Genomic DNA, 12,804 nt, shown 5'->3' on the forward strand with positions numbered 1-12,804 from the left:
GGGTAATGTGCTTTCTGTGAGCAAATGGAACGGCACTTAGTAGGATTGTCTGTGACTGTGGGAAGGGAGGAGAGGAGAGGGAGCCAGCAGAAGCTATAAATGGATTCAAACAAATGCTGTAACTTGAAATTTACCTTAATTTTAAAGAGGGCTAAAAACCACTTCTGGTACCTCCTACCCTCATGATTTCTTGCTGACTCCTGTAATTTGACGATTTACTCTGAAATCTGTTTTGAAATCTCTCTTCCTTTCCGACAAATGAGACATAGAAACTGGCACATTCATCAGTTCTGTCAAATGCACATATACAAATATCCGTTTTAGCTTCTGCTAAATGAGTGAAGGGAAAGACGTCTGCTGGTTAAAAGATCAGAAGTCCATTTAGTGACCCTGGAACCAGTATCTTAAGTTTTAAAGTATCAACCACACAGTGGCTATATATTAAAGGAAACATTGTTTAATTTGATGAGAAGCTTTAGAACTATTGTATGCTTATCCCTGTGAGAGGATGTGTGGGGTTTTGCCATAAACAAGGTTAGCAGGGGCTGTTACTCATATCTTAGCTCAAAGCTGCTTGCTGCATGCATAGTCCTGCCCACCAGCTCCTGAAGCTCGGTTTTCTCTCCTGGTTGGTGTTCAGGCTGGAGCCCTTGCTCCCAGCTGTGGTCTGTGCCGCCTGGCCTGTGTGTTGCAGCAGGGTTAGTGAGCTGGGAGGCTGCCCAGCCACAGCAGAGCTCAGCCGCCTGTGACCGGCAGCGGGTGACGTGACAAGTTGCGAGGCAGGGAGCGCGTGCCATGCTGTGGCTGGGGAACGTGCCATCTAATGGGTTCCCTTTACGTGCTGGGCCTCCCGTGCCTCTCTTCAGCTGCAGTGGGGTGCCTCTCCCCAGCACAGTGTGCAGGGCAGGGCACTAGCCATCCCTGGGCTGTGAGGCTGGTTGTGCGCTTGCATTTGCTGGAACCACAGGTTCAAACCCACGTGTTACCATGTGCCTTGCAGAGGCTCTCGATGCTGTCCTATGTATGTCCTAAATCTGTGCAGGCAGGCCTTTCAGCTGTAGCCCTGCCAAATTAATTTGTGGTAGAAATATCATTTCTATAGATAATGGTATGTTACATGGCTACAGTACTGATGGCAGAGCATGTGCTGATTTTCAGATTTCTCAGAATGTTTTTTAAAAAGGACTAGAAGTTGATGACTTCTTTTGTTTGAAACTTAGTTTAATCAACTATTTAGATGTTAAAAAAAACAAAAAGGAAATTAATATTTAATTGGGAAGTAATTTCCCTTTTGATAAAACTAAATATTCTGAAACCAAGTTTTGGTCACCTCCTGACATGCATGTTACAGTAAAATCAGAAAAGGACATTGAAGTTTAATGATGTTCTTTCAGTCACTTGTCTACACCTCCTATATTTGGGATAAACATTTTCAATAATTATTTATTGATATTTCTGAAAATAATCACGAGGGTTTATCTTTTGAAATACAACACAGCTCGTTCAGCCTCTTTATCCATTAAAACGTAAAAGCATTTTTCTGATTGTAATTGGAAGGTTTTAACATGCACTGAATCCTGAGAAAACCGTCTTGACTTTGGATTCTACTGGTTTATGGAATGATCTGATAAGGGGAATGGTCAATAATACACTAGCAAAAAAGGCTTTAACTTAGCAGAGTCCAGCTGCAATTAAAATTAAGGTTTGTGAAAAGCCTATAAATAATTCACTTTGTTTTTATATTCAGATGACTTTAAGCCGGCATCTATTGATATGTCCTGTGAAGGAGACCTTGAAGTTGGCAAAGGTGAACAGGTGACAATAACACTGCCGAATATTGAGGTGAGTGATGGGCCTAAGGGAATGACTTATTTTATTGTCACAGGTATATACTGCATATAGAAGGATATGAAGTTTCAGTGCTGTTTCAGAGCAGCTTGTGTGATTTTTAGAGTTGGAAAGCAATTGCTATAGGAATGTAAAATTACCAAAGGCCTGGAAGTTAAACAGCTGCACTGTAACTTTAAGTGTGTTCACAGCATTGGAAATAAGCTGTAGGATGACCCAGAAGTGTTGCGTACACAGAAAAGCTTCATGTGGATGTTGGCAGCATGAGTTTCCCCTTGGTATTTATTGCTGTAGTGCAGTTCTAAAGCAGGAAAGACTGGAAAGGGAAAATTTACTACCTGCCATGCTTTACTGCTTTGCTGATACGGTAGCTGAAACCCCTCTTGGTAAAAGGAGTCCTGCAATGAGCATGTTCTCATTGGGAAATAAGCATTTCATCAGTTTCCAACTAAGCTAAGCTGGGTGAAATCCCATTGCAGTCAAACACCAGCTGCTTTTTGGTCATGGCTACTGTCTAATTTGAATAAACCAGCAACATATTAAAAGGCTAAAAATGATCACTTGCAGTGAATTTGGCATCACTGTGTTGGATTGCTGTTTCTAAGACAGGCTACAGCAAAAACACTCACTGGACTTCTGATTTCATAGGGCTCAACTCCACCAGTGACTGTGTTCAAGGGTTCAAAGAAGCCATACCTGAAAGAATGTATTTTAATTTTCAACCATGACACTGGAGAATGTCGTCTAGAGAAACTTAGTAGCAACATCACTGTGAAAAAAACCAGGTGGGTGATTCACAGGAGAAACAACTGTGCTTTAGTCATTGTGAAAATCAATTTGTTAATGAGTCTAAACTGAGATGCATAACTACCAGTTCCTATTTTTAGGAAAACATCCTTTTTAGAAAGTACCTGGCCTCATTCAATAGAATGAAAAGTCTGCTTTCTCAGCACACTGACTTCACAGCGTGGAACTTTAACTGGCAGAAGAAATGGGAATGGTTTTGTTTGTTTGTTTTAATTAAAAGTTGTCTCGTTGAAATAGATGGTAACTATTTTCTGATGATTTTGGTGGGGAATTTGTTTGGGAACTAGCTTGCCCACTGGCTTCTGACTTCTAAATGAGGAAATAAAGAAGAGAAATTATGTGACATGGTAGAAGGAAAACAAGCCATTAACAAGTTTTTGGATGTGTTGTGGTTTTGTGTGTGGTTTGTTTGTTTGTTTGTTTGTTTTCCTGCTACTGAGTTCATGTAAGTCATCTCGAGCAGAATTATGTGATCCTGGGTAGCCAGGTATAAAAGCAAATAAACTGACAAAGGGTTAAAAATGTTGTTAGCACTGTATTAAAACCCGATTTTTAATATGTATATATAATTACATGCTAGTTTTATAATGTATCTAGAAATCTAATGATGTTTTGTAGAAAGGCACAACAAATAATTCTGTCACTTAAAGTATTGTGTCCCCTGTATTCTTGCCCCTTTCCTTGCATCCCGTCTTGTAGTAATTAAAAATCTTTTGCTTTTCCACACAGGGCTGAAGGAAGCAGTAAAGTTCAGTCTCGCATAGAGCAGCAACAGCAGCAAATGCGAAATGCAACTAAGGTTCCAAACAATATTAAAAATTCTCCACCAAAAGAAAAGATGTTTCCATCTTCTCCCATGGATGATATTGAACGAGGTAAGCTTCACCGGCACACACGTTTCAGGAACTTTGCTCTTAACTAGAAGTTAGTTTTTAGAGCCAAAGGGTTGTGTTGGGGTTGGTTTGCTTGTTTGTTTGTCTCTTATTAGAGATTCACAGTAGAAACTGATTAAGCACTCTGATATTGATTAAATACCTGATTAATTACCCTGACATTGAAATGACCACTCTGGCTCAAGTAGTAACAAGGCAGTATTTGAAACTTGCTAAGGAAAAAAAGTAAGGTGAACCATTAGGCTTAATAATGTCCAGGGTCCCACTGCTTGCTCTCCTTGATTCTGTCTTCTTCTGCTACTTTGATCAAGTATACAGTTGGTTGTATTGTGGCACTGGAACCAACTAAGCTGTTTCCTTTTTGACATTGCTCCCCATTCTTTCTCTGCATCCAGCCAATGTATAGGTTACAGTGCTTTGCAACTCAAAATGCTTCTTAAATTACTGGATAAGATCTTGTGAAAGATGAGGTTCTAAAGAAAAAGACACCTAAAAACCTACACAAATCAACCCTTGAACAGTACTGTGGTTTTGAGAGTCTCTTGTTTGGTGTGACACTCATATTTCAGTTAATGGGAGGCCTTATTTCCTTCTGGAGGACAGGAAGGCGGCAGGTGGTAATTACTTGGTACAGAAATGCTGACAGCTGGCAGTTTCATTGACTGGAATTGACATCTGCCTCTTAAGATGTTCTGAATTCCTTTAAATAAATATATATATATTTTAGATGTTACTATGAAGGGTTTGGGTTGGTTTTTTTTTTTCCATTTTGGTCTTAAATGCTGACCAGAAATCTATACCACAGAACAGTACTAGAAAATACCTAAGGTTGCAGACAGGAAGGAGCCCTTGAGCACATGGAATAAAATGATGCTTTTTATTGGTGATCTCTTGTTTTGGGCGGAGTGGTGGTGTCAAACATATTGTAAGTCACCAAAGCGGCTGCTAACATGTATCAAACTCATGTGTAGTGACAGTCCAACTATGAGTACTACTAAATAATGCAGAATAATTGACCAGTAGGGATGGTAGGTAAGGACCTTTTGAAGTCATCTAGTCCATCCTCCTGTCCTAATTTTCTGTTGTAATTTTTCAACCTGTTCTTAAAGCCTTCCAGTAATGAAGGATCCTGTATTCTCCCTGGCAATCCATTCCAGGGCTTTGGTCTCCTTACCATTCAGGTTCTTCCTAATAAATAATCTGACAGTAAGCCCATTACTACTTTTATATTTATCATGCAAGCATAGACAAGGTTACTTTGCTGTTCTTGAGCAGTCCTTCATGTGCTCAGAAGCTGCGATGTCTTTCCCATTCTTTAGGCAAAATGATGCTAGCTGGTTTGCTCTTTCCTTAGAAGTTAAGTTTTCAAGATGCCCGATTCATTGTCACTCTGCTTTAGCTCTTACTATGAGTCCAAAATCTTCCTGAAGCCTAAATACATTTACTATTTCAGACAAGGTTTTAGCAGTGCTGAGTTGAGTGAGTCTTACAGTCATTGTTGTACACACGGACCAAATAGTATCATGTCCCCATGTAATGCTTGTCATTTCCACAACAGCATGGTGTGCTAGAGCTGTGTGTAGTGATCCACTGTAACTCTCGGACTCTTAGGCATAGCCTACATAATTGTTCTTCATCCCATGGTTGTGTAACTGACTATTCCTGCTTAAGTACACTACCTTGAACTTGTTACTAACTTTGTTTTCTTGGGTGGGGGAAAGGTCACTCTACCTTTGTCCTCTGGTATAAATACAGTCTGTCTTTCACCTCTTGAAAGAATTTAAATTCTGTCAACTTATGTCAAAATAAAAGGCACAGATCTCAATCCTCAGTTCTCTATATTAGCCTTTCAATTAATTTTTTTCTCTTAGTAGCCACTGGTAAGAGCAGGGATGAAGTGGAACTCCTAGAATCTTCCTAGGGTTGGAAGGAGCCTTCAAAGGTCATTTTGTCCAACCGCCCCACAATGAGCAGGGAAAATCAAATTGCATAGGACTTGAGTGCTATCTTTCAGTTACCTTACAGCTCCTGGTGTGGGGCAGATCAGTTGTTTATTTGGCCTTTCTTCTTTACAATTAAATTTGAAATTACTTTTTGATCGTTCTGTTAGCTGCATCCTAATATTTACCTTATCTTTTCTGCCATCTTTTCTGTCCTTAAGCTTGGTAACAGGAGGGTGCTTCCATTCTCCCCCCTGCCCTTCTCTTTCCTTATGTCTGAGTCAGCCCGTATGGTCTTTTACTGTACTTTCTTCCATGGCATTGGGTTACTTTGTCCTTGTAGCTGTAGCTGCACTATTTCACGTGCCACTTTTCCTGAACACCGTTTTCCTTTAAACTGGCCTTTGATAAGGCTGACTAACCTAAATACCTTTCCTTTACAGTAGCCTTTGATAACTCAGAACTGGGAAGCTTCATGGAGCTTTGTGTTGAAACTTATTCTATTGTTCTCCCTTCTTCTCTTGATTAAGCTTTGAGCCATCTGGCATCTTGGTGACTTTCATCTTCAACCTGCTCTTCAAATTTACCCAATACAGAAGTGAGATGTGCCACTCTCCTACTTGCTTTCTGTCTGCTGTATTTAAGCTGTTCCTGAAATATTCCAAGTGCTTATAAGACCATATTAACAAATGTCTGGGTTACAGTCTTGTATAATGATAAACTTCTGCACTCTGGGTAAATTCTCAAGTTGCTGTATAAAATTTCCATCTCTGTGATTCAGTGGTCTGTTTCAGACTTCTAAATTCAGCAGCACCCCTATTTTGCACATTATTTATTATGTGTAACTTCCCTTTGTGCAAAAAGTAACTTTCTCTATATGTTGGACTTTGGCTAGTATATATCAAAAATGCATTACTATTCAGCATAATCTATCCAGTCACACTCTCATAAATATTACTGTACTCAGGCGAGTTATTTCATTAAGAATGCAAGTTGATGGAGTCAGTTTGATCTTTTAATTTCCAGTATTTCTTGTGTGCTTCATGTTCTAGCTAAATAGTCAGCTGTGGATGGTTCCTTTCATGCTTTACTTGGTTTGAGCAAAATGTCACATAGTCCAAATAAGTGTATTGATTGTAATGTTGAACTGTTGGGAGGCATTTTGGGTGCAGACATTTTGCAGCTGACTTATCTGTGTGACTGTAAGTGCAGTTTTGGTCAGTGAAAGGCATTTTTGGGGTGCTAAGGAAAACACACAGGGCTTTCTAGTTGCAGAAATTAAAGGCTATGTGGGATGCACTACCCTGTGGAATGTGGGGTTAGCATTTGGGTTCACAGTAACCCTTTTTCAGCACTTGGTTTGAAAGGGAGAAAGTGCCCAAGCTACAAGAGCAGAAAACCACATGACAGGCTGGAGGCTTGCTTGTGCCCTTTTCTTTGTCCTGGGGGACTTTGGGTTGGTTTGTTTTGTTTTTTTTTTTTTAGATCCTCCAATGCATGTACCTGACTTATGTTGTCAATTTTTTTTCTTTCTTTTTATTATTTTTCCTCTCCTTCTTTTATTTCAATTAAGATAAATATTAACTAAGAAACAAATCATATTGTTTGCAGAGCTAAAAGCAGAAGCCAGTATCATGGACCAGCTGAGTAGCTCTGACAGTTCATCTGACTCTAAAAGTTCTTCATCCTCTTCAAGTAGTGAAAATAGTTCTAGTGATTCTGAAGATGAGGAAACGAAGCCCTCTCTTCCTATGTCAATGCCATATTTGCAGCCACAGCCTACTGTGTCTGCCATACCACAACAGGCTGTCTCCGACAAAGATGCCAGTCATAACAGATCCCAAGAGAGCAGTGGTCATATGATGAATACACTACGTAAGTACAAAAGCTGTTCTTTTCTTAGTGCACAGTTCCAGACATCAAGATTCTGAAAGGAAACTATATTGTTTTTAAGTATGTCTCTGTTATAATTAAAGCTGTGGGAAGTGATGCTAGGGTTTGATTGTTCAGCAGTGCTCTGAATTAGACATTGGGCTAGAAGGCTCTTTGGTCCCCAGCGATATTAAATTTCAACTGCTGATGCAGTTGAAAATATTTCCTAAGCTCTTCTGGCTTCCTCCCAGTTTATATACATTGGGACTGGAGAACAGTAATTTTGTATTGAAAATACTGGAATGAACAGGCACTCCCAAAACATATGCTTATGATTTCTTGGGTAGAACTATGGGAAAGATACTATACTCGCCATACTCTGAATTACAGAAGAGATGGTGTATTCTTAGCTACTTGAGTTACTATTATTCATGGCACCATTCCACTGGACAGCATGGCAAAACTGTCCTTTGCATATAAGGAAGGAGGTGATTTGCTTTCAGGTGACACTATCTTATTCCACCCACTCAGGCAACTAAAAATGTAATTTGAAGAGTAGCTGTGATCTTGTTTAAGAAGTGGTTGCCATGAAGCCTGGAATTAATGTTCAGTGTATTCAGAAAGGAGAGTTTGGACAGTAAAGAAAAACATCCCACCAGGTAGAAACCTAAATAGCAGGAGTACTCATAGAACTAAGCATCAGCTATGGTGACTTCTTGAAACTGATTAATTAGGTGTTTAGCTGCAGGCTCTTGGTTTGATGGTGTTTTTTTTTCCATCAATCCTGGTTTGCAGCCTAAGATCTTTAAGGGTTATCATTTTTATGTAACGTTGTTACACTGAAATGTTAGACTCTGGCAGATCCAGATCCTTTTATTTCAGTACTTAATGGATGATATGAACAGGTTTTGGTTTTTTTTTTGTGTTTTTTTTGGGGGGGGGGGGGTCAGGGGGGAGTTGTGTTCTTTCTTTCAATAGCTAGTTTTTAAATACATATGTAAATATCTGTGCTGTTTATTTATGTACTGCATTAACAGATAAGATCAGACTGAAAAGTCCTGTGACTGCATGTACAAAGGACTAAATGCTGCTTTCATTTTACTGTCACTGTAGAGAACAATGTCTTCATGTTAATAATTTGCGTAATTTGAGTGTGCCATTTATTTCAACCCTTATTCACAAATGGGATTTCCCATTCTTCATGCTTTAATTAAAACTTGTTACGAAAACAAGATTAAGCTCTATCCCCAGTGACAGAATCCCAGCTGGCAGTTTCCACTGAGAAATACAGTTACAAGTACAGGTGGCCACATCCACTGGTTCCAACAGTCACAGTGTTGCTTAAAACATGACAACATCAAAACTGTTACAGGGGAATTTTGTGGCTTGATGGTGCTTGAGACCTGTGTTCACAGGTAGAACCTCTCTGTAGCATCAACCCTTGGGCTGAACTATCTGAGCTTTCCTAGATCTTAGCTTAATCCTATTTAACTTCTCTTATGGCTACATATCTATTTACTCCTACATATCCTTTTCTCCTTTGTGATTCTTTCCCAAACTTACAATGCAGTTAACACTTCTTAAAGTACACTTCAACTAGACAAAGCCCAAAACAGCTACTTTCAAGGAGAATGTGTTTCTCTAGCTCTCCTGCTGAGTGAATTTGGCAGGAGAGTGAAACCTGGAGAAACTAAATGGATAGCACATGGTTCTAGCTTGAATGGCAACAGTTCTCAGTTGGGGTCCTATACAGTCACTTTTTCCATCTCAAATAATGTTTTACAAAAATACAATACTGAATCAACAGATGTCAGCACAAGCTGTTTGCTTGTCTAGCCTCATTTTGAGGTTTGGCTGCTTATGTGTGTGACTGGCTTTGTGCAGCTTTGTAGAATTAGGGATGCACTGGGTAATTAGTGAGCTTTCCTTTGGCCTGCTGCAGGCAGGCAGAAGGGTTGAGGAAGGCTCAGAGTGCAGAGTTTTACCTCCCCTTATACCAGAGTTTGTAAACAGTGGTACTAATGGATCCGTTCTTCATAAATATTTGATCATATGTTGCTTTATGTCTACTTTTTGTTTTAACAACAGTTATGTTAAATAAAGCAATTTTCCAAAATAAACTCGGCATAGCTTGGCTATTCTGGGGTCTTGTAACATACATAGTATTCAGCACAACTTTACTTCTTTTGATGCTTGGAGCTGGTACAAGCAGCTGGTCATAAAAAACTTTGATTGATTGGTTTGGTCCTGATGTGACTGTGAAGATCTGTGAAACATGGGTCACTCCTATGAGCTTCCCCATACCAAACTCACAAGAATTCAACTGAATGTAATGTAGTCACTGTTTTCAAGTTTAGGAAATGTCATCAATGCATCTACTTCCCCAGTTAATTTTGCTAATAAGCAATTGGCGCTGTGAAAACTGAATTAATTTTCCCCACTTTATTGCTGCCTATTAAGGTCAATATAGAGTATAGATGTTCTTCAGAGTCTTAGTTAAATAAACTTTCTGCTCTTGCACCAAACTCACTTGAAAACTACTAATTCTAATTTGTTTTGTTGTGCCATCTCTACCCCTTTTTTTGTAACCCTACCTCCAAAAAAACACCTTTAGAAAGTTTTCCCTGGAGTAAATCCTAATGTATTATTTCAGACTCTGGAACTTGGACTTCTTGCTTTCCCATCTGCTGGTTTTCACAAGCATTGGTATTTTTGGCTGATGTTATAGGCTTTGTGTAATTTCTATTAACTATGTTGCAATAACCTTTGAAGGCTGCAGGATTGCTATTTGGAAGGTTGTTATCTTGTTCGTACTCCCAGTCCTCTCCTAAAGTAGGTAGTACACGATGGGGTTGGGGTTTCTAGGAATTCACTGTAAGTTTTCATTTGAGTGATAAATTCATGAGTTTAATTTATTAATGACATTGTCTGCCCTGAAACATTTTTTCTTAGGATGATATATAGTCCTGAATAAGCATTGACAAATCACTTCTTTCAAAATGGCTTTTTTTAATTTGGGTTATGATACAGCTGTAAATGTTGTCTTTATATAAAGGATTGGTCAAAAGTTGTCTATAGTAGTATTTTAAAGATTGCTGGAAACATCTATCTTCACTATCCTTGTCTTTATATAACGTTTTCTGTTTTGTTGTGGAGAATCACATACCACTTTTTAACCTTTAGTGGTGACAGTGGAAAACAAGGGCAGACTAAATGCCACCATGTCAGACTTCAGTGCTCTGGCAAGGAATGATGCCTGATAACAAAAGATCTGATCCAAGTGTCTTGTTGGGTTTACCCTCTTGAGGTTACTTTTCTACTCATCTGCAAAAGTAATCTGTGAAAGGTGCTGCGGCTGAGGAAAGGGCATGTGCAAACAGTGCCTACTCGGTTCCAGTGATTTTTCCTTTGCTTTTTAGGCCATTTCTTGTGGAATGCGTCTCTCAACCAGCAATGCATTCCTTTTATATTATTTCTTTTTTTTTAATGTCTGTTTGGCAAGGGAGGTGTGAATAGAGCCATACTAGTTGGAACAAGTTCCTAAAAATGCACTGGGAAGTTGCTAGATACAATGTAGATTCTATATAGCAAGCTGTGTGGTTTTTGTTAGCTATCTGTCATTATGGAAGGATTCCCTCCCACCCCCTAAGCTTATGGACATCCACTGCAAGCGCAATACAGTCTGTCTTCTTACTTCCTGGTTTTGAAATATATATAGCCACCAAATTAAAGTGCTGTGCAAAATTTCTTTTGATGTTTTGTTTGTTCACTTGTTCCAAAACCTGTTTGAAATAGTAGGTCACTGATACATCTTTAAATGGTATGTCAGAGAGCTGCTCGTCTCGATTGAGACATAATTTGTTTTCAAGCACAGCTGACTCGCATTCAGATGTGTTTCACACAAAACCCCAACAAGTCATTTTTCACAAATCTGCATTCACCAGCAGTTTTCCCACTTATGAAGCATGAAAATGTGGGTGGCAAAGATAGCTAGGTGTTGTCTTTTGTGATCTGGTGATATTAAATAAATGCACTTGTAGCTAACAAGCTAATGGCTTCCTTGCCCAGGAAGAAAAGTGATGTCTCTAAGGTTCTGTCACTGGCGAGTTGGCTTCTACACCTATGTATTCTCTTATCATAGAATAGGGTTAGAAGGGACCTTTAAAGATATCTAGCCCACCCCTCTCCTCCCCCTCCCCGACCTATTTGCAATTAGTTTTTGCAACCCTTTAATTGGGAAAGGGAATATCTTGAAAGAATCAAAGTATTTCTTTAGAAATGACTAATGCAATTACTCTCTCTCTTCTAGGAAATGACTTGCAGCTGAGTGAATCTGGAAGCGATAGTGATGACTGAACAGGTTTTTGGCCTTAAATGTATCACCTTTTTTGCTAAATATGTCTTAGCATCTGTTTTGCACTAAGATTACCAGAGACTGGAATGAATGTCCTCGATTTTGATAATAGACATCCTAATTTTCTACTGACACATCATGTCTATAATAGAGCAGCATTGACATCCTGTCAGTGCTATGGTTATGTGTTTATCTTTCAAATTACTGTATTTACAGTAAAATTGTGTATGATCTGATTTTGATTATTTTTGCCTCAGCCACCTGTTTTACTTGAAACTGCTTTGTAACAGCTAGTTACTTTATATAAATAGTTACAGAATGGAGAAATTCCTGATATTCATGGAGGCAAGTTTCCTTCCTATAATTTAAATGCTGATCTCACAACTTTTACTTGGAGGGAGTGAAAGGGAGAACAACTAAATGAGGTCTGCTGTGTCTGCTATACTTTTTGTTTAGTTCACAGTTCATACCTTTAAGGTATGCTGAATAATGTGGTCCACTAGTGCAGTTACAGTTTACAATTGTTCAACACATTGCTGAATTCTTAATTTCACTGTATTATAGGTCTTTATATTTCTGAGCCTCAAGATTCCTGAGGGAACTTGTCTATTCTCTGCCTTTTTTATACAACTTGAATAGACAGGTCTTTTTACAACCTTTTTGTATCTAAATTTCGATAACTGCAGAGACAGCAATGAACTTCCTTCATTCAATTCTGTAACAGAAATCAGAAAAATTCTTTGTAGGAGTATAAAAGTAATTTAATAAAGCAATATTTATCATTTTCATGTTTCTGATTCTGTTCTTTACTGGTTAAGAACTCCCCTTCCTACGTATAGTACTCTTGCCAGTGAAAGGGTCATGCAAAGAAGCAGAAAGCAGTGAAATGGTAGCTAATACACACTCCCCACCCTGTCTGCAAGGCTTCTGCGTTGCTTTTGCCTATATTGAGACAAGCCCTAAGAAGAGCTTGCCAAAAGTTTATGGCACTGCTGGTGTACTGATGAATGTTTATTACAGATTATATCTAAATGGCATTGGTAAGTGTTAGACAGGAGGTGGTGTTTGCCTAGTCTTGTTTGGTTTTCCT

General features: G+C 38.9%; 1 protein-coding gene across 1 annotated transcript; it reads left to right on the top strand.

The window, feature by feature from the left end:
- Positions 1 to 1,707: 1,707 nt before the first annotated feature.
- EAF2 (ELL associated factor 2) lies at positions 1,708 to 12,498 on the top strand. Its single transcript, XM_057430332.1, has 5 exons — positions 1,708 to 1,842; positions 2,497 to 2,633; positions 3,385 to 3,530; positions 7,100 to 7,363; positions 11,670 to 12,498. Exons 1-5 carry the CDS (start codon positions 1,774 to 1,776, stop codon positions 11,714 to 11,716), a joined length of 663 nt encoding a protein of 220 aa, XP_057286315.1. The 5' UTR covers positions 1,708 to 1,773; the 3' UTR covers positions 11,717 to 12,498.
- The last annotated feature ends 306 nt before the right edge of the window (positions 12,499 to 12,804 follow it).

The sequence above is a fragment of the Pezoporus wallicus genome, unplaced genomic scaffold (assembly GCF_028554395.1).
Source record: "Pezoporus wallicus isolate ANWC-B61680 ecotype Strahan unplaced genomic scaffold, APGP_CSIRO_Pwel_v1 contig_5261, whole genome shotgun sequence".
Taxonomy (NCBI): Eukaryota; Metazoa; Chordata; class Aves; order Psittaciformes; family Psittacidae; genus Pezoporus; species Pezoporus wallicus.